The sequence below is a fragment of the Somniosus microcephalus genome, chromosome 26, assembly GCF_052327205.1.
Source record: "Somniosus microcephalus isolate GS21.2 chromosome 26, FLI_Smic_1.0, whole genome shotgun sequence".
NCBI lineage: Eukaryota > Metazoa > Chordata > Chondrichthyes > Squaliformes > Somniosidae > Somniosus > Somniosus microcephalus.
In genome coordinates, this window is record NC_141012.1 from 13,925,671 (window position 1) to 13,948,048 (window position 22,378).

Genomic DNA, 22,378 nt, shown 5'->3' on the forward strand with positions numbered 1-22,378 from the left:
ACCACCGGACATCTAAATGAAGTACTTTTGAAGTGGAGTCACTGTTGTAATGTGGGAAGCACGGCAGCCAATTTGCGCACAGCAAGGTCCCACAAACAGCAATGTGATAATGACCAGATAATCTGGTTTTGTTATGTTGATTGAGGGATAAATATTGGCCCAGACACCGGGGAGAACTCCCCTGCTCGTCTTCAAAATAGTGCCATGGGATCTTTTACGTCCACCTGAGAGAGCAGACGAGACCTCGGTTTAACGTCTCATCCGAAAGACGGCACCTCCGACAGTGCAGCACACCCTCAGCGGTGCTCAAGTCTCTGGAGTGGGACTTGAACCCACAACCTCTGACTCCGAGGCGAGTGTGCTACCAACTGAGCAACAGCTGGTTAGGTCATTTACTACTTTATTACTTGGACTTACTTTAAATATATTGCTCATTTTAAAACAATTTTGCACCTACAAATGTTTTTATGTGTTATAATCATAGAAACAATTTGGGATCATTAATAAATAGTTAATTTTTTTTAAGACCAGCATAAATATTTAACCAAGTAAAAGCAGAAATGTTTGCTCCCACTTTGAAACTACTATGTCCTTCACAGAGTCTTTTACTTCTGTGCCACAAGTCTCAAGACTGCATCAAAAACAAGGCAAGAATTTCCAGCTGCTTCCGTTTTCAGAAACTCTTTGCAAGCTTTCAGATTATTTTCCTTCCCCTAGTGTACTTGGTAAATAGAGTTTTGTTAAGTAATGTATTTGGAACCTTGTTTCCGGTGTTCCCACTGGCTACCTTCAGCAACGTCACTCGAACCAGTGGGTGTGATCTTGCCAGCCCTGGGGAGGCGGGACTGCCGGGAAAATGGCAGGTGCCCAACCCACCTCCGTGCCATCTTACCAGGAGGCGGGTAGCCGTCCCGCGCCAGGGTCCGTCTCCTTGGAGGCGGGAAGGGGATTACAGCCACTTATCTGCCTGTTAACAGGTGGTTAACAGGTAGATTAGAGGATTATCCCCATTTTACCCACACAAGTGCGGGCTTCCCGAAGGCTGCGAACCCCGCCAGGGTCACCGAGATGAGTAGTGGGTCTGCGGGGATTAGAGGGGTCCAAAAGTGTGTTGTGGAGGTAAGTGGTGGGTGCAAGTGTGGAGAGGTGAGTATCTGAGGCAAGTGGAAAGTGTTAGAAAAAATTTACTTACCTTTGTTTCTTCCTGCAGGCTTCAATCGTTGGGGATGCGGAGAGTCTCACAACCTCCGCGGCAGAGATGACAGATGGCCGCTGCATTCTCCAATGCAACAACCATCTAATTTCTGTAAAAGAAAGAGGTTTGATGAGGTCTTGAATTCAAGAACTCATCAAACTATAGAGAATGTCAGTGCTTGACAGCTTCACAGAGCTGTCAAACGATGACAATTTTTGACAGATGAAATGTCATACATTGACGTTGTCTATAACCAGCTTCCCCTTAATTGGACTGCTGAGCCCGCTGGGCGGGCTTAACAAGGTCAATCAAGGGAAAATAGCGTGGGTTGGCCACAAATCGATGGAGGTCGGATATCGACCCGCCAAGCAGCAGTCCCGCCTCCAACTCGCCCCCATTGGCAAAATCACCCCCAGTGTCTCAGTTTCTAAATCAAACCCTAAGTAGTGTCATGTAGGTTTGAGTTTTGCTCCATTTGGAAATCCGTCATCTCTATAGTAAGGCATGAAAATGGATATTGTTAATTAAGTGTTTCAGTTAGGCCATAACTTAACAACCATGCTGCCTATTCCGTTAATGTTATATTTCTGCGCAGCAGATGAGTTGGAAGTAAAATCCTGGAGTGTGCAGCGTGAGCAGCGCCTGGATTTTGCGGTCAGCAGTGAGGGAACGGCGCTTGCTGTTCACCTTGCTGACAGCATTCCACAAAGTTTTCACGGGCTTTAGAGCGGAGACTTGTTCTAATCCGGCATCTGGTCCATCATGGCGTCCTCTACAGGGCATCTGTGAGCAGGCCAAGCAACAGCAAGGCTCTTCAACCAATCAGATTGAAGAATCCTCACCGAGACACACGGGGGAATTTTTCGGGGGGTCAGTGGGCGCGTTTAGTGGCGGGTCGGGTGAGAAAAAAATTTTTGACAGCGGGTCAGGAAGGGCAAGGGAAGCAATTTAGGTCATTATGACCTTGTTAAGAGCCACTTGAAAAGTATTTTGAGCTCATCTTTAAATTTTAGTGGTTGCCCACAGGTTCCACTCTGCTCGGGGATCACATCAGGTGAGGAGATCAGAAGTTGTGCTAGCATGAAATGACCGCTTTACTTGACAGCTGCAAGTGTGCTATAAAAGCTTCCATCTCATAACTGTTCACTTTCCAAGCTCAGAAGCTGTTGCTTAGTGCATTTGGAAGACAGGTTGAGCTTTATAATGGTTGCAAGTGTTTGGAGTAAACTCTGTATCCAGTGTCACCTCATTGGAACAACCCCTCTCACCATTGAAAGATTGCTTCTGTCATCTCAAGTTCACCTGCCATCTGCTAAATCAGCATCGGTGCCCTTGAAACTATCTCACCTTGGTCCTCAGCCCCAACATCAGCAGCACCAACACCAACCTTCTCTGCAATCAACTGATGCTGCACAGGACACAGGGCATCAGCACCCGACCACATTCTGCCCGGGAGGCCAGGGACTTGCTGCAAACATGGTTGTCCAGGATCACAATGCTCTCCACAAACTCCCACATGCTACAGTTGAGGCACACCACCTGCACTGCCATCCCTATATGACCTTGTTCTATTTAAGTAAATTCAATTAAATTTGTATTCAAGTAACTTAGTTTACAGTTTAGTTTCTTGACTACTTACTTGATCTAGATTAAGTTATGGATACTGAAATTAAATATCTACCTGTAACACAAAACACTACAAGTAGTGTAGGCAAAAAGCAGCAACTCCTTCCCCCTCTTCTCCGAATTCCCACACTTTCCAAATTCCCAAATGAAACACACTGTTTAAGTGCACGCCATTTAATTCCGCTCTGTGCAGACAAATGCCAGGCAATGACTATCTCCAACAAGCGAGAGTCTAACCACTGGCCCTTGACATTCAACTACATTATCATCGTCGAATCCACCACCATCAACATCCTGGGGGATCACCATTGACCAGAAACTTAACTGGACCAGCCACATAAATACTGTGGCTACAAGAGCAGGTCAGAGGCTGGGTATTCTGCAGCGAGTGTCTCACCTCCTGACTCCCCAAAGCCTTTCCACCATCTACAAGGCACAAGTCAGGAGTGTGATGGAATACTCTCTAATTGCCTGGATGAGTCCAGCTCCAACAACATTCAAGAAGCTCGACACTCCCTCCACCACCGGCACACCGTGGCTGCAGTGTGTACCATCTACAAGATACACTGCAGCAACTTGCCAAGGCTCCTTCGGCAGCACCTCCCAGGCCCGTAACCTCTACCACCTAGAAGGACAAGGGTAGCAGGTGCATGGGAACACCACCACCTCCAAGTTCCGCACCATCCTGACTTGGAAATATATCGCCATTCCTTCATCGTCGCTGGGTCAAAATCCTGGAACTCCCTCACTAACAGCACTGTGGGAGTACCTTCACCACAAGGACTGCAGCGGTTCAAGAAGGCGGCTCACCACCACCTTCTCAAGGGCAATTAGGGATGGGCAATAAATGCTGGCCTTGCCAGCGACGCCCACATCCCAGGAACGAATGAAAAAAAACACAAATCTGTCCAAGAATGCAAAGTGTTGAAAATAAAGATTTCAATGTTTGACAGCACATTAACAGAAACTTCACATGAACATTAGCTAAAACACACAAGTGCCTACGCTTGTGTGTTGTTAGTTGGTATGATTAGAGTAGGATGAGGGTGAGTGTGAGGGGTGGCTAGTGAGATGGGGAAGTGATAATGTAGATAGAAAGGGATGGTTGGAGATGTAAGGTAAGTTGGTGTAAGGATGTGCAGGAGTAGGGTAGGGAAGGCAGAGTGATGGGGATGTGATGAGTGGCACAGCAGGATGAGGTGGAGTGTGGCTTTGCAGTAACGTTTCGTGATCTACTGAGATCACTGAAAGGTTTGCACCACTGCAGCCTGGTCCTCCTGACAACATCCCTGCTTGTGTCCTCCTGTGCAATGTGCAACCAGGCTGCGTTGATCTCCTGGGGAGGTCTCTTCCGCCCATTAGAAGGGAAGAGACCATCTGCGTGCTGTGACTCCCTCCATAAGCATACGGAGGGAGTCATGGGAGAGCCTGGGTGCAGCTATGCACCTTTGTCCAGTGCTCGTCAGTGTTTGTAACACCTCAATGCTGTGGAACACTGACAGCACAACTGTCAAAATCAATTTATGCACGGTCCCTTTAAGGAAACCAGCTGATGGCGCGTCATCAAGTGACATCATCAGACCCGCCTCCTTCAATTGGCCGGCAAACGCACTGGGCGGGCTTAACAAGCCCAATCAACGTAAAATCACTAATACAAAAAGAAAATACTGCAGATGCTGGAAATCTGAAATAAAAACAGAAAATGCAGGAAATACTCAGCAGGGACAGCAGGCTAGAGCCAGCAGGGACAGCGGGCTAGAGCCGGGCACCGACCCCGGCCACACTGGACCTGCCGGGGAAGGGGAAATTGCAGCCGCTGAGTCTAAACCAGGAAGTATAAATTAGATTTAAATCATGCACAGAAAGCGGAATAAAGATTGGGAAAGACAGATGGGATTCAGAGACAGAGATAAAAGGGACAGAAATAGTAAAAATAAAGTGTGGGAAACGCACTACAAACTGCATGCTATTGTGCTGCCTTTTCCGAAGATGAACCAGCAAAAAAAATGGTAAACTGGATAAAGTTGCAGATAAGAATTAAATGGTGGCCAAAAAGAAGCTAACATGTATTTGTGGGTCGGGAGAAAGTCACTTTCGGAAAAAAACTTGAGTTAAATGTACCACCCAATGGTTTATTTGGATACTTTGGAAGTGAATACCAGGTAAAATTTCTTATTCTCCTACCTCAATGACATAATACTTTACTGGATTTGATCCTTGAGGAAATATATTAATGAATGCATTATTGTGTTCTGTAAAGGTTATAAAGTAAACAAGGAAGTATTTAATTTGCATTCAGGCAAGAGGCACGTCAATGCAAATGAAGACCAAGTAGTCGGAGAAATGTTTGGGAACTTGCAGAAGCAGGCTTTGCGACACGAACCAAAACTGCTTCAGCAATATTCCAGTTTCTGGTAAGGACTTGTTAAACTAGCTTGGGGTCAAAGGTACTGTTACTAGGATTCTCCAGAGATCACTCAATGTTACCTAATACTGGTTCCACTTCCTCAGCTTGTCACTCAATGTCAGCTACAGAGCACAATGAAATGCTTTCTGCATTTAGGCTGACATAGCAAATTATTTCTTGGTTTTAAAGTTATTGGGTTAATCAGAGCCATTGTCTGCCTTGAGCCTCAAGGGACCGATTCTGATAACACATCTTTTCATTAGGCTCTGATTTAAGAGAGATGGTGGCATCAATGACTCAAACCTCTGAAACTTACTATAGTATGCCAACCACATTTGCTCTGACTCACGTCAGCTCAATCAGCCGCTAAGTAGACCACATTGTGAAAAGCACTCCGCTTTGGGTAGGAAGAGAAAAAACGTAAATACCCATTACACTACAATAAGTGCAGTGCCCATCAGTGAGCAGGATTAGAGCCTGTCATTCCATCCTCTCAAGTTATTTAAAAAAAATCTTGTACAAAGCATTTTAAACCCAATTTTTAATTTGCTTATGGGTCAGTGCAGAACATAAAATTATTTACAGCTATTAAAACAACACATGAATCAAATACTTAACTCTTAAAAGTTCGTTGAAATGGGTTTTCCCGGACAACACTTTTTTTCTCCAGCTCTTACAATGTGATACTGAAACAAATATTAATATTACAGCAATAAAGTTACTTAAATGCCAAAAGCAGCTTTATTGTTTTAATATTAAGTCTAACCTACTAAATTAAGCTTTTCATTTTAGTTTCCAACACTTTACACTTCTCACCCTGTATTTCTTTCCACCCTATTCTTTCCCTCTTTACCATTTGTTGTCTCCCCCTATTTCAAGTTTATTTTTTTTAATTGCCAAGTAGGGCACATTTAAACAGAAACTTCCCTGCTTTCCCATTTTAGATTTTCTGAGCTCTGCACCTCCAAAATGATCACTTTCATTCCTGAAATGGCGTCTTCACTTTAAAAGGTGGCTGCCACTGAACATAGTGGGGGGGGGGGGGGGGGGGGCGGGAAAGAGAACCACACGTGCAATTCAGAATAAAACTTTACCGAAACAGCACATACATTTCTTAAACGGGACAAGTGGTTCTCTCTCTCGCCCCCACTGGAAGTTATGCACATGTGTACATCAGGTGAAGACGGTTAAGCTTTATTGTGGTAGTGCCCCCAGTGGTCGAATGGCCCACCAACACACATCAGTAATGGGCAATTGGGCAAGGCACTAAAGAGCAGCTTTGGAAAGTATCGACGGTGAGAGGGGAGGAAATTAGCAGAGAACGTCACTGGAAAGACAAATTGGCCGTTGAAGGAAACAATTTTTTTTTTTTTTTTTTAAAAAGAGAATCAATATGGAGATGTGGAAAGGTACTCTTTGTAAAATTGGAAAGTATAAACTGAGGATACCAGATGCTAAATTTAAGTTACAGAGTGACATCTTCACACTTAAGAGTTACGAAATTGTAGAACAGATTGTCAACTAAACAGGGTGAATACTCGCTTGGTCTCACCATTCAAAAAGGAAATAGAATGATTCTGGATTCAGCAGGGAGTAAATGGATATGGTCTTGGCATCAAGGCAAGACGAAATGAAAACTTGTCTATGCACAAGAATTTAAGATGACAAACCTAAATAGACTAATTGCTTTTTCTCACTATTATCTTCACAAGGATAAAATACATTTTAATATAAACATACACACACCTGTTTAAAATATTTGTAGAAAAAGGCCGATTGAAGCCAGATTTTAATCTCAAGGCCCGATGTTGAATGTGCTGCTTTTAATAACAAAACCTATATGGTTAGTAAAAGAGAAAGTGCTTACATACTTAGATATCCACCCTTCGGAAATGGAGGCAAAGCTTGGCAATACTTTACTTCAAAACCGACTCTTCTGAAACCTGCACCATATAATTAGAACTCCCTCATTGCAATAAGTGATGGGCAGAAGATTTGTGAAAAATACAAATCTAACTATTTCACCCATCTAATTAATTGTTCAATTACAAACGGCATAAATCAAAGTGCCTTTTAAATCAGCTATTCAAACATAATTAAAATACCTCCGTTTTATTCTGCCAGGAAGTTGCACAACATTCGTTGTTCAAATATTTTTTCTAAAATATCACAAACTTAAAGATGGGGAAAAAAAGTATTCTATATTTCACATAGTACTCGATGACCTTCAGTACACATGGCCACCATTTTGAAATATTGCATTGCCTAAAAATGTATGTGAAATATTATGCATAATACACACAAAAATAATTGATTAATGATTAAAAAGCATTTTATAAAAGATGTTTAATCGAAGAACAAAAGATTTATCCAATAAGTAAAATGTGATTTTTTTTTTCTCTATGAACAAGATTTCCACGGTCAGCTCGCCCAGTGACTTCATTAATAAATACATACTACAATACTACAGCCACATCCATCGCTGAAGAACTGCTAGATTGACAGGACTACTAGATAAGCAATCCAGTCGCATGTAAATTGCACCACTAATACTGCATCAAAATGTGCCCGATTATTAAGGCTGCCATTCACAACCTTTTATATGCGTGTATAACAGCTCACCAGAATGACAATGCTGGTAAGAAATTTTAATGCCAGCAATTTACAACAATAAATCTGCCAGCGGACAGCGTTTCAGATGTTTTTCTCCGAATACCATTTTCTGAAGGGCGTTAATCCATTAGGCTACTTTCAGATGTCTCAGTATTATCTTTTCTTCAAAGGGTACTTTTAATATATGGTAAACCCGAATCCACACTACCATTAGCTGTTTGACCAGAGTATTAAAGCATTCCACTGGACCAGTTTTTTTTTAAAAAGTAAAACAGATGAAACTGATCATTCATATCTTCTAGTCTGATTTTGTAGCTGTTTCATTACAATTCTATGTGGGGGAGAAATCGACGTACATTCTGCCTTTTTAAAACAAAAACGTTTTCAGCCCTTTATGGATCTGTTATCCGCTCACCATTCCCAACCAAAGGAGCGAGCAGATGAACTTTTAGTAGGAAGAATAGAAAAACAGAATATTTTTTCCAATGGTGAGGAACTATTAAATGATGGTGTTCAGAGAGATTTAGGTGTCCTCGTACAGGAAACAGAATTAGCATGCGAATACAGCAAGCAATTGGGAAGGCAAATTGTATGTTGGCCTTTATTGCAAGGGGGTTGGAGTACAAGAGGAAGGAAGTCTTGCTACAATTGTACAGGGCTTTGGTCAGACCACACCTGGAGTACTGTGCACAGTTTTGGTCTCCTTATCTGAGGAGGGATATACTTGCCTTAGAGGCAGTGCAATTAAGGTTCATTAGATTGATTCCTGGGATGAGAGGGCTGTCCTATGAGGAGAAATTGTGTAGAATAGGCTGATACTCTCTGGAGTTTAGAAGAATGAGAGGTGATCTCATTGAAACATACAAGATTCTGAGGGGGATTGACAGGGTAGATGCTGAGAGGTTGTTTCCCCTGGCTGGAGAGTCTAGAACCAGGGGGCATAGTCTCAGGATAAGGGGTCGGCCATTTAAGACAGAGATGAGGAGGAATTTCTTCACTCAGAGGGTTGTGAATCTTTGGAATTCTCTACCCCAAAGGGCTGTGGATGCTGAGTCGTTGAGTATATTCAAGGCTGAGATAGATAGATTTTTGGACTCATGGGGAATGAAGGGATATGGGGATCAGGTGGGAAATTGGATCTGAAGTTGAAGATCAGCCATGATCTTATTGAATGGCGGAGCAGGCTCCAGGGGCCATATGGCCTACTCCTGTTCCTAATTCTTATGTTCTTATGAACTGCTCTCAGGCCTCTGCCAATGCCACACGAAAGACAGCCTCTCAAGAAATGCACAATAATGCAGTGAGCGGAGCACCCAAAAATGTTCCTTCCTAGTGTAAGCCACGACCGGCAATGCTGTGTGAAATATAGAATACGTTTTCCCCTCATTAAATTTGCATTTCTTACTCGGTTTGATGTCCTGATGAAACTTTTATTTAGACTGAATGCAAGTTTGTAGAAATGTCCAATTGACACAATTCTAGGTTAAAGAAAGTCAATGCATTTTAGAAATAAAAAGTAGAGCAACGACTGTTGTGCAACTTTCTGATAAAATAAAACTTAGGCATTTTAATGGTGTCTGAAAAGCCGGTCGAAAGGCATTTTGATTTAGGTCATTTGTAATTGAACAATTGATTAAATGGGTGAAATAGTTAGATTTGTATTTTTCACAAATCTTCTGCCCATTGCTTACTGCAATAAGAGAGTTCTAACGATGTGATGCTTCAGTAGAGTCGGGTTTGAAGTAAAGTATTGCCAAGCTTTGTCTCCATTTCCAAAGGGTGGATAATTAAGTGTGAAAGCACTTTCGTTTTTACTAGTAAATCACATAGGTTTTGTTATTAAAAGCATCCATATCACCGCTTTCAGCAAACTCTGAGAACTCATCATGCAAAGAATTGTGGGGAACATAGAAACTTTCTCTCTCGTTAATCCTGCATTCGGAGTTTCCTCTAAAGATAACGACTTCCAGAATGTATTTATGTATACATCTCACAAACAAGGATCGCTTTCTCAGTGAAACAAGTGAGAAACATCAACTTTCCTTAATTCACATAAGGTAAATGCAGATGAGGGAAGGAATTTAGCCCGTCCTAGCTCATCCATCAGGAAGAATATACAGTGCCCTCCTGATAGCATCCAACTGTCTCTTCTATGATTCATGGGTTTTTGTTTCCACAGCCCAACCTGAAATCCATTCTTTGTGCAAAGACCATCCTGACACCATTTCTCAGTATGTCTCTTTTTTTTTTAAATAGGCTAAAACGTTAAGAAAAGTTTACAAGTAACTGCAAGTTATTACATCATGTCGGTCACCATTTTTAATTTTGTGCAATAAATTATAAATACAGCTTACAATTCAAAAACAAAGACAAATGACGGATACAGAAAATTGCAATAAAACAGAAAAATAAGAGACAGCTGTTTAAAACAATGGAAAATGTCCTTAATTTTGATGAATGGGTTTTCTCAGTACAGTGAATTCCTGTGTTTAAGAAAAATTACGAACAGTAGTCAGTTATGTAAAGTCACACAAGGGACATGCTTTAGTTTTGCTTTCTGGTAATTTTTGAAGCATTGCCTATGTAAACTAAGTATAATGGAAAACAGTAACTGAGACCTGGCCCATTCGCAGTGCTTTTAGCAGACCATACAATTGTTTCCAATAAGCTAGACCAGCAATTACTAGCATACTTGCACTTGGTTATGCAACACAGGTTACTGAAACACACTGAATTATTGCTGCTGCTGCTGCACAGAGAGATGGTCCACCCACGCGAACCATTTAACAACAGGAGGCAAACTAGCCACATTTCTCAGTGAGCATTGCCCAGTCAACGAAGGGTTATTATAATTATACCCCTCTTCTTTTCATATTTTACATACAGAAGCAGACATCAAGGCAAGCGTAGGCGTACAGATGAAAAAGGATGCTTTCGCTCAGGCCAACATCCAAGCAGCAGTAAAAATGCAGAGTATCCAAAAAGGAGGGGAACCAACGTCAGCAGGATACATATTTGCCAGGGAAGGCCAGGTTGCCTAGAGACAGGAGAAAAAAGCATAACTATACAATGTAACCTTTAGCTGGATTGTTACAATGCTCCAACCAAGCAACACCCTGCCTTAATACTACAGGGGGCTACCAGTAAAGACATTACAGGTCATGAATCCAAATTACTGCTATTAAAAGTATACGGTCAGATCTCACATTTTGCATGATTAAAGTAAGAGCACTTTATAGTTTAAAACAGATACACTGAGCCAATTGTCATTTTTAGATTGTTGTAGAACAATTGGTTACTTCTATTGTAGGTAGACTGATTTAAAAACAGGGAGGTTAGTAAATAATATGCCACAATTATAACAGCAGAATAGGCTAGGGTTAAAGAAAAATCCTGGTTTATGAATCCTACCATTTATACGCCAAACTACTCCATCATCAGTTCAATTCTGTTAATGAGCATAACTGAGAGGACAGTAGGGGTGGGGGTGGGGGCGGAGGGGAAAAAAAGAGTACGGCTTTACAGTGACTGAGGTGTTAGATGAAGCCATATATCTAACCATGCAACAGCTAATGCTGAATTACAATGTAGGCAGTCAATATACTGCTTCAGCCACTTCAGTATTTATGCCCTGCCACTAGATTTCACCCATTTAGTATATAGCAGTACATGCTTATAAATCAAGCTAATGGGCAAGTTACAGCATTGATTTCTCGCACTTTGACTTTTGCCTTACTGGATATGGGAGTCTAAATGGATTCAGAGTTTCAGAATCCGAGATCTAATTGCGTGCAGCACAAATCAACAAACTGAACCCAGTCTCAAAGATGGCTCAATTATCCTGAAATGCCCGGTTCATAGTCAGAGTCAAAGATAAAGACATCAGCCCGAACACACTGTCTGAAGTTGAGCTGGATCTTTATTGTACCAGAAGTGGAAGTCCTTTTCAACCCATGGAGCTAAATTTTATTTTCGATGTGATTCCGTGTGTCAACCTTTCACCAGCTCACCAGCCATCAACACTACAGCTATCTTCTGTCCTTTCTAGTGGAAAAGCTTTATTTAAGAAATGGAATTAGAGCACAGCAAAACCTGTGATAAAGATCTTCTAATGAAGACAAAACACATTTCTGACTTGAGCCTGCATTATGACTCTCCCAAAAGTAATGCAAAGACTGCCACTGCAAACAGTTTCACTCTTCATTATGTACCCTGGGGGAGTGGGAGGACAACAGGCAAAACCATAGCGAAATCTTCAAAAGACAGTCCAGAAAGTTCAATTAATTTATCTGTTAATAGCAGTCACATTGTCCATCATCAGTACTGGCAAATATTGCAGAAGACTATTCAAATTTCTTCACTACAGCACCATAGGTTTCATCAGAGCTGGGCCACTCATTCAAAACATGGTCTCCTCTGCCGACCTGCCTTAGCTTCAAACTCCACATCCTATCTACCACCAAGACTATCACCACCTCTGCAGCATCACCCGCCTCTGTGCCTACCTCAGCCCTGGCACTCCTGAAACCCTTATCCACCTTTGTCACTTCAAGACTCGATTTCTTCTACCTGCCCCCATCTTCCACCCGTCATAAACTTCAACTTGCTCAAAGTTTAGCCATTTGTATCCTGTCCCACCCCAAGTTTTGCTCGCCCATCACCCCCATCCTTGTAACCTTTAATGGCCCCATTCCCCCACATATTGAATTTAAAGTCCTCATCTTCGAACCCTTCATTGCCTCCCCTTATATCATTGAAACCTCCTCCAACCTTCTATACCCTCCTGCACCATTTTGTCCCGTGGCTCTGGCCTTCTGCATCCTGCCCTCCCTTTGCCCATTACTGATGGCATAGCTTCAGCCGACTCAGTCTACTCTTTGGAACTTCCTGTCGCAACCCTTCCACTTCTCACCTTTAAAACTCTTCTCAGAACACATCTTTTCCATGAAACTTTCAGTCACCTCTTTCAGCTCTTCCACCCTAGTTCAGTGTCTATTCCTATATAGGTTTTATCCCTTCCCTCCAACAACCGTTAAACACCTTAGGACATTTGCTAAATTAAAAGGCATTATATAAATCCAAGTGTTGCTGTTGTAGTAGACTACCTACTAAAGTTAGTTAATGGGCTCCGTTCATCTGACTATTTTATTATTTGGTCACTTATTGTGCTATTCCTTAGGAACACCAATGAATACAGTGGGGTCATGTTCAGTTTGGGCACCAACGGAGAATTGGTGGTGGTGACCTCAATAGAAATTAAACCGCACAGGGTGTGTAACAGGCGGCTGATCCACAAAGGCCAGTTTTCCGCCCGTGCCCAAACTGAAAATTACCCCCAGTATATCCGACAAAAACAAAGATGTCTCTCAATGTCATTTGTCACGTTATTTCTCAAGTATAAATGAGGGCAACTTTGTTCCCAAAATACGTACTCTTGGTTTGAGATTTACATTGGCCTTCCAGAGCTGAACCAAACGTAAGTTTTCCCCGTGTTCAACTTAATACAAAAATGCAAACCTCTTCTCCTCCCCCCCGCAACTTCAAACAAGTTTTTGTCTAAATTTTGTCAAAATTACATAATCTGTCTTGTGCCTTCAAATAATATTTCAAAGAGGACTGACTGAGTACAATTATTAAACTGAAGGTAGCGGAATATCACTCCACCCCCATTAGAACACAATCCCTGTGAGCCAAATATTCTTTGTACTAGAAGAGGAGGAATGTTATTGTGAAGCTAACAGCCAAGGTCCAGTAGCCTTACAAAAGAGATAAAGGAGATAGTGTTTCCTTGGAAAGTCTTATAAAAAGGATGGTGTGTACATGCTTTCATTTTGTGCCAGAGAGAGTTATAATCCCTCCCTATAATGCAGTTTGCATATATATTTCTTTTCAAAATTCATCCAAGTCCTGTTTTGTAACATGGCAATTTTTCCGGGCAAGTTTCTCAGCACATATGCTGTGAAAGAAGTCACAAACTGTCAATGGTTTCACATACCACTGTCCAGAAGCTCATTTATACTGATAATGCTGTGCTAGTGCCCCCATCTCCTGACATTCGGTGCTCATGCAGCTGTCAGATTCGCTCTTTTTTAACCAGGTCTTTCCGTAGCAAGTTCCTGCTGGCTGTGTATGACCCAAATGTCAGGGGCCACTGGAATTAGCATGGCAAGAAACCAATCTAAAAGCAGCTAGGAATGATGCAGTATTATAAACAAATTACAGTATACTGCACATCAGGGGCAGTTCAACCCCAAATGGGCTCGTTATCAGTGGCAGCTCAAGATTAGGTAAAATATAACCCAACTGGCACAGTTCAACTTCAACTGGTGGAAAACAAACTTCATTATCCTCCTCCCACAATTTTCCCTGAAGGCACTGACGTACGCTGAGGCAGAATTCCACAGGTGCCTGGCACCCTTGAGTAACTCAGCCCAATGCCTATTCTTCATGTATGAGCCTAGACAGGCTTTTCAATCATGGACAGCATCACAGTGAAGCCCGATCCTTTCCTCTGGGCACTCAGGCACAGGCACTTTCCACCAGCGAGCAATATGAGCTGTGGCTCAGTGGGCAGTACCCTCGCCCGAGTCAGAAAGTTGTGGGTTGAAGTCCCACTCCAGAGACTTGAGCACAAAAATCCAAGGGAGTGCTGCACTATCGGAGGTGCCGTCTTTCAGATGAGACATTAAATTGAGTACCTGTCTGCTCGCTCAGGCGGACATAAAAGATCCCATGGCACTATTTCGAAGAAGAGCAGGGGAGTTCTCCCCAGTGTCCTGGTCAATATTTATCCTTCAATCAATATCACCAAAACTGATTATCTGGTCATTATCACATTGTTGTTTATGGGAGCTTGCTGTGTGCATATTGGCTGCCGCATTTCCTACATTACAACAGTGACTCCACTTCAAAAAGTTTTTCATTGGCTGTAAAGCGCTTTGGGACGTCTGGTGGTCGTGAAAGGCGCTGTATAAATGCAAGTCTTTCTTTTTTCTTTTAGAAGCTCACACATACTCCTTCTACTTGTCAAATTTACATTTGTAATTTGGGATGTACCATCTATGTTTATTTTAGGCAGCAATTGTGCTAGTGACTTCACTTTTGTACCACACAACTAATAGTATTAAACAGCTCAGAATCAGTTCATGAACAGTAAAACAATGTTGAAAAATTAATTCCTGGAAAAAGAAACTGCTACTGACAAATGTACATGACAGATATGCTCCTCTTCGACCCCCCTCTCCCCACCACCACCACAAAGCATATTTTAAAAAGTGTGCGGTACACATCCGTATAATTAAAAGTTTAATAGCTCATGTGCGTCATCTCATCACACCTGAAAATGTGTCATCCTTTAGGGCATCATGCATCTATATGGCAAAAATCAATGAGTGGCTCAAATGAAGTCTTATCTGTTAAGTAGCCAAATTTTCAAATGATTAAGCGCCAATTAATTTAAAAGTATTCAATTCAGTCACTAACTACCAATGGAAAAAGAGCAAGATAAAACTGGGCAATGAAAATCATTTTATTCAACTCTAGCTTCTTCTTCTTAGGCAGTCCCTCGGAACCGAGGATGACTTGCTTCCACATTAAAAATGAGTTTGCAGGTGACTGATGAGTCCAATGCAGGACCTACAGTCTCTGTCACAGGTGGGGCAGACGGTGGGTGGGGTACTTGGGTTGATGTGCGCTCCTTGCGCTGCCTGCACTTGGCTTCCGCTTGCTCCCGGCGAAGAGACTCGAGGTGTTCGGCGCCTTCCCGGATGCTTCTCCTCCACTTTGTGCAGTCTTGGGCCAGGGATTCCCAGGCGTCAGTGGGGATGTTGCACTTTTTCAAGGAGGTTTTGAGGGTGTCCTTGAAGCGTTTCCTCTGCCCACCTAGGGCTCTCTTGCCGTGCCGGAGCTCCGAGTAGAGCGCTTGTTTTGGAAGTCTCGTATCGGGCATGCGGACAATGTGACCCGTCCATCGGAGCCAATTGAGCGTGGTCAAAGCTTCGATGTTGGGGATGTTGGCCTGAGCAAGAACACGGATATTGGTGCGCCTATCCTGCCAGTGGATTTGCAGGATCTTGCGGAGGCAGCGTTGGTGGTACCTCTCCAGTGCTTTGAGGTGCCTGCTGTACATGGTCCAGGTCTCTGAGGCATACAACAGGGCGGGTATCACTGCTGCTCTGTAGACCAAGAGCTTACTGCTGGGTTTGAGGTCCTGGTCTTCAAACACTCTCTTCCTCAGGTGACCCAAAGGCTGCTTGTCACACTGAAGGCGGTGTTGGACTTCGTCGTCGACGTCTGCCCTTGTTGACAGTAGGCTCTCGAGGTATGGAAAGTGGTCCACGTTGTCCAAGGCCTTGTCGTGGATTGTGTGGCGGGGGCAGGTTGGTAGAGGACCTTTGTCTTACGGATGTTTAGTGTAAGGCCCATGCTCTCGTACGCTTCGGTGAAGGTGTTGACGATGGTTTGGAGTTCAACCTCCGAGTGAGCGCAGACACAAGCGTTCACTAAGTGGCAAATTGTTCAACTAATTTCTTAAAGACAGTTCTCACCTGCCACTTTGCGACTTGACTGAGATGAATGAATTTAGCGAACAACAACATTCATAGCAGAGTAAAACATAAATGATGAACAGGAATACCAAAGTTACCCATTAATGTTAGAAATGTATGCAACATTTCCCTCTTATGGGTCTGCAATTTTGTTTTTAGCCTGTGACTTGAATTGGAAGTTTTATCTGAGTATACATGCTAAAAATTCCAACTGTGTTGCCAAATTATGTCTGACAGATGAATGATGGGAGTTGTTTCACCATCTTCCTGTAGAACTACAAAGCACAAAGTGTACAATTAACATCACATGACAACCAAGTTAAACGTGCCACAGAACTCTAGTGCTTTGTGGAGAGAGAGAAATGCATGTGGGAATTGCAATTTTCAGCCTTTCTTGTGAAGCTGCAATACCCAGGTGGAAATGTACAAATTACTGAGGTGTGAGTGGCAGAAAGAAATTGAGAGAGTTCCATTTTTCAGCTTTTTATATAATCTGAGGCATTTAATAAATGTTAATGGTGTTTGGGATGAGTTTTTTGGGGGGATTGCTGGGTTTGCACTGGGCCAAAGGGGACAACAAGTTGCTTTGCCCAAGTATCCACTTCCCAGATATCTGCCTAGACAGTGAGTATCGACAAGTTATTCAATCTTGGTCAGAAGGGGGGTGTTAACCAGTCAAACCCAATCTTATCCTTAGTGCATATCCACACATGCACACTTTCCAACAAGTGTTACTATATAGTGTCAGCTGTGGCTCAGTGGGTAGCACCCTCGCCTCTGAGTCAGAAGATTGTGGGTTCAAGTCCAACTCCAGAGACTTCAGCACAAAAATCTTAGCTAACACTCCGGTGCAGTACTGAGGGAGTGCTGCACTGTCGGAGGTGCCGTCTTTCAGATGAGACATTAAACCGAGGCCCCCGTCTGCCCTCTCAGGTGGACGTAAAAGATCCCATGGCACTATTTCGAAGAGCAGGGGAGTTATCCCCGGTGTCCTGGCCAATATTTATTCCTCAATCAACATAACAAAAACAGATTATTTGGTCATTATCACATTGCTGTTTGTGGGAGCTTGCTGTGTGCAAATTGGCTGCAGCGTGTCTTGCATTACAACAGTGACTACACTTCAAAAGTACTTCATTGGCTGTAAAGCGCTTTGGGACGACCAATGGTTGTGAAAGGCGCTATAGAAATGCAAGTCTTTCTTCTTCTTTAGTGATCAACTGTAGGAAACCGGACTGATTTTCTCTTCCCTAATCCAGGAGTGCTAACACAAGATGTAATGCCCCTACTGTCACTGCAGCAGAGATTAGTTAACTCAACACAAACCAGGAATCAAACCTGGGTCCTTCAGAGCTGTATGATGCAGTTGCCTTTGTTGCAACTGAGCCATTAGGTGAGCTCATCGCTTCTTTATATGTGATGACATTTTGTAACTCCCACTGTATGAATGAAGTGCACAAGAAATATTCCAGAAACAACCAGACTACAAATGTAAGGGACATCTGTATGTACAGGGGTTAGCAGACGCATTCATGACTAGTGAGGACCTTTTCAAATTAGGTCTCAGCTAAGATGCTTCTGGATACAGCAGCTTCTGTGTAGTTTGCCGCTTAACATTGGATAACATGAACCTTTCCCATTTATCTTCCGGAGTGCAATTAAGTTCCAACATTAGATAAATGAGCTTTGTATAGTAGTTTGCTTTGATTATTAATATGTGGTGTCATTTCTGTTTGAAGTTACCCCCCATCATAAACAAGCTGCACCAGCACTGAAAACAGAAGCTGCAGCGAGCCTGGGGCAAATTAACTGGAGAACAACTTGGTTTGCCCGAGACTAGGAAAAAAATGCAAAGAAAATAACCTAAAACTGAAGTCTTGCACAATGCAAGTTACCAAGCAACCACTATCCAAGGTGCCTTAAGTCGGCTCTCTGTATTTTCATGTTCAGAAAAAGGCATTTTTATTTCCCAGAGACAAGGCTAGGCTTCTGATCAATGCAAATGTACTGCTTACGCAATGTGTAAAATACTTAACTGTGCAGTGTTCCTTTACCAACAATACATCTGTTCATTTCAGCTCAATTTCTTAACAACCAACTGCACAACACCCAATTAAAAGCTGGAGAAACCCATAGTTAAATTATGATTTTTTTTTTTAATCCAACCAATAAGAACTACCAATTGAGGCTACTATTATACTAATACTTTTAAAAACTCATCCTTGTTTTCAATCCCTCAATGGCCTCACCCCTCCCTAGCTCTGTAACCTCCTCCAGCCCTCCGAGATCTCTGCACTCCTCCAATTCCGGCCTCTTGTACATCCCCGATTTTCTTTGCTCCACCATTAGCGGCCATACCTTCAGCTGCCTAGGCCCTAAATTCCCTCGCTAAATCTTGCCGCCTCTCTACCTCTCCTCCTTTAAGACGTTCCTTAAAACCTACCTCTTTGGCCAAACTTATGGTCACCTGTCCCAATATCTCCTTATATGGCTCAGTGTCAAATTTTGTTTGATAATCGCTCCTGTGAAACACCTTGGGATGTTTCGTTATGTTAAAGGAGCTATATAAATGCAAGTTGTTGTGGCTGTTATTGCTATTATCTTCTGTAACTAAATAAGACTAGATCCAAGATATTCCAAAACAATTCTTCAAAAACATAGGCATGTCAAAAAATAGTACTCTGCATGCCAAAGGTGCAAGTCGAAAGTCTGTGACACTGTTTACCACTTGACTGCTTCTGTCTCACTGGGTTTGGTGGAAAGACAATTAGCAGGTAGATTATTTATTTTCTAAATTCATTTTATTGAGGTATATTAATTCTAAATTTCTATGGTGGCCCAAAAATATTGTAAAACGTGGTGTATAAGGTGTACTTTCATTCAGGTTTGTATGGCCTACAAGCTTGGAACTGCAATCTGCACACAAGTGTGACCAATATTTTCCTAGAGATCTGATAGCATAAAGATCACTGGTATTTACACAAGATTCCTTTACTGAAAGCATAAATGTCTCATCCAAGAAATTAGTTTTCATCTCAATGTTACATACACATTTCTGATATTTATGCTGCCTATTTACTATGTATTATACGTACACACAGCTCATTAAATACAAACACGCTGTAGCTATTTTTTAATTCTTCTTTCTTGCCTCAGGCTTTGAAATGGAAAGGGTAAAGTATATTAAAACACTTTAAAAACTTAATACAAAAGCAAAATACTGCGGATGCTGGAAATCTGAAATAAAAACAGAAAAGGCTGGAAATACTCAGCATCTGTGGAGAGAGAAACAGAGTTAACATTTCAGGTCGATGACCCTTCATCTGGCAAAAATATTCCCCATGATATATCCACAATGGGAAGCAAGAATTAGGATGGCACCAGAGATTTCTGTTAAATATATTATTAAAAATGTCACGCTCAAAGTTACTGGAGATGGGAAAACTCTGATACAATTGATAAAATGCATAAACAAATAGATAGGAGGCAGCCTCTAAAGATGTCAATTTGAGATCAGCAGAGCCAAAAATGCTAATATGAATCAGCACTGACATATACCATTGGAATAATGACTAAAAATGCAACACCACCAATAAATGTTTGCTAAATTCTGTATCAAGGAAACAATGTAGCAACACCCTTACCATACGACGCCCCCACAAGTATGGGATCCCCCCACCCACCTGAGTGTGGAGCAGAATTTGTGACAATTTCTGTCAATGGCACCAATAAACCGAGAACTTCTATTCAATAGTGAACTAGGATTAAATCTTAAACCCAACAAATTAAATCAATTTCCTGTACTGGCAAAACAAGTGCTCTGGAAATGTATCAATAAGATCTTATTAAACTGGACCAAAATTAGAATCAGATTATTGCTTTTACTTTAAAAGAAAGTCTTGCATTTATATAGCACCTTATCACAACTCTCAGAATTGTCCTGAAAAGCTTCACATAGAATGAACTGCTGTGAAGTGTAGTTACTTTTGTGCGAGTAAATGCAATTTTGCACAAAGCAAGTTGCAGAAACATCAGTGAGATGAATAGCCAGCTAGCTTTCTTGCGGTGTTTTGGGTTGAGGGAGAAATGTTGGCTGGGACATCAAGAAAACTCTCTGCTGCTGTTTTCGAAAAATGCCATGGGATCTTTAATACCAGAACAGAACGTGGTCTAAACTGCTTCAAAAAGAAAGATGTTAATGCCCCAGGGACATTAGCCATTAAGTTTGGGCAATTCCAGTGATGATGTTCTCGATTTATTTCCCTTTTATAATTATGGCAGACAGCAGAGAACCCAACTGAATAGAATATACGCATGGGAAAAAGGCACAAATCGGTTGATAAATTATTCAAATTCGTTTTTACAGAACCACATTAACCAGAGGCCGCTAACAATCAGTGTACAGTATGGAATTCAAAAGCCAACCTTCAATTTTCAATATGATGAACTTTTTATCTCAGCTGTGGCACAGTGCTGAGTGAAGGTAGTGGCCCAGAAATTCGGGTCGGGAGCTTCCCGCGGGTACAAGCCCCCGACCTGCACTTACCTAGCGCGCCGGCAGTGCATGCACGAAACCGGCACTTTCGTTGGGCCTACGCGCGAGTACCCCATGCGTACTCACGTGTTGGGACCCGAATTTCTGGGCCATTAATGTACTTTGCCACAAGGAGGAGGGGGAAATAAACATCAGAGAGTAAATCACCATGAGCAATGTATTTTTCACCTCCTAGCAGAGTTATAGAACAGGATAGGCAAAGGTTCAGAAGCAGATCATCTGACCTTTTAGGGCAGGATGCTGTGTGGCTCAGAGGCCACTTTTATTTTTGCACTGATTTAGTGCTAATTCCAGGAGATCATCATTCATGAACCAACTCCTGGTGCCGGTCTACCAAAGCTGGTTTCCTTATCCTAACAGCAGATTCAAACGCAGTGTTTCAAGGGAACCTTTCTGAGGTGGGCGATGATGGCAGTTTTGAAGGGAGGGGAACAGAGCCAGAGGAAAGAGGGGGATTTACAATGTCAGCAAACTAAGTGCTAGGAAAGACAGTTGAGTGACCAGGAGTTGGGTGGGAAAGTGATGGAGGGAGCAGGAGGTGGGTTCCATGGAAGGCATGAGATTGAAGTCAGGGAAGTAGGTAGGTAGGTAGGAAGGGAAAGGAAAGGAGAGAACTTGCATTTATATAGTGCCTTTCACAACCTAAGGACATTCAAAGCGCTTCACAACAATGAAATACTTTTGAAGTGTAGTTATTGTTTTAATGTAAGGATATGTGGCAGCCAATTTGCGCACAAGGTCCCACAAACAACAATGAGATAAATGACCAGGTCATCTGCGTTAGGTGGTGTTGGCTGAGGATATCAGGAGAATTTCCCTGCTCTTCTTCAAATAGTGCCATAGTATCTCTTATGTCCATCTGAGAGGGCAGATGGGGCCTCAGTTTAACGTCTCATCCAAAAAACACCACCTCTGGCTGTGCAGCACTCCCTCAATACGGCACTGAAGTGTCAGCCTAGATTATGTGCTCAAGTCTTTGGGGTGGAGCTTTAACCCACAACCTCTGACTCAGAGTAGGGAATGCGACCACTGAGCCAAGTTTGACATCTAGATGGTCTATGAAGATGGTGACTAGGTGTAGTTTTAGCTTTCAGCAAATGAGAGATATTTGGATTTGGGATAGAAAACTAGAATATGAAAATCTAAATTTATGTGTCATTATCCCATTTTTATGCTGGTTTCCTAAAACAATACCAGAAAATGATGGGAGTATACAGCATGTCAGTCATCATCTGTAAAGAGAAGATAGGTTAATGTTTTGGGTTTAACCCTTCGTCAAAACGGAAGTGAAAGATAGGCAAGCACTTTAGTAAGTTGGAAAAAATGGGAGGGAAAGAGAAATAACAGAAGTTAATGGGTTGAATCACCTGCAAACTGTTTAATAGAAACGTATCCGATGATTTTAAAAGATCATCTCAGTGAGGTAATGGAAAGAC

At 42.3% G+C, this 22,378-nt stretch overlaps 1 protein-coding gene across 4 annotated transcripts in view; it reads right to left on the reverse strand.

Annotated features, from left to right (window-relative positions):
* Nucleotides 1-22,378, reverse strand: part of sik3 (SIK family kinase 3) — a 349,943-nt gene that overhangs the window by 236,090 nt on the left and 91,475 nt on the right. Inside the window, exon 2 of one of the 4 annotated variants that reach the window (XM_085967857.1) lies at nt 10,726-10,878. The exons of the other annotated variants lie outside the window; for them this stretch is intronic. Coding sequence (XP_085823983.1) covers nt 10,726-10,737 — 12 coding nt within the window. The 5' untranslated portion in view covers nt 10,738-10,878. The remainder of the gene's footprint in view (nt 1-10,725; nt 10,879-22,378) is intronic. 4 annotated transcript variants of the gene reach the window in all.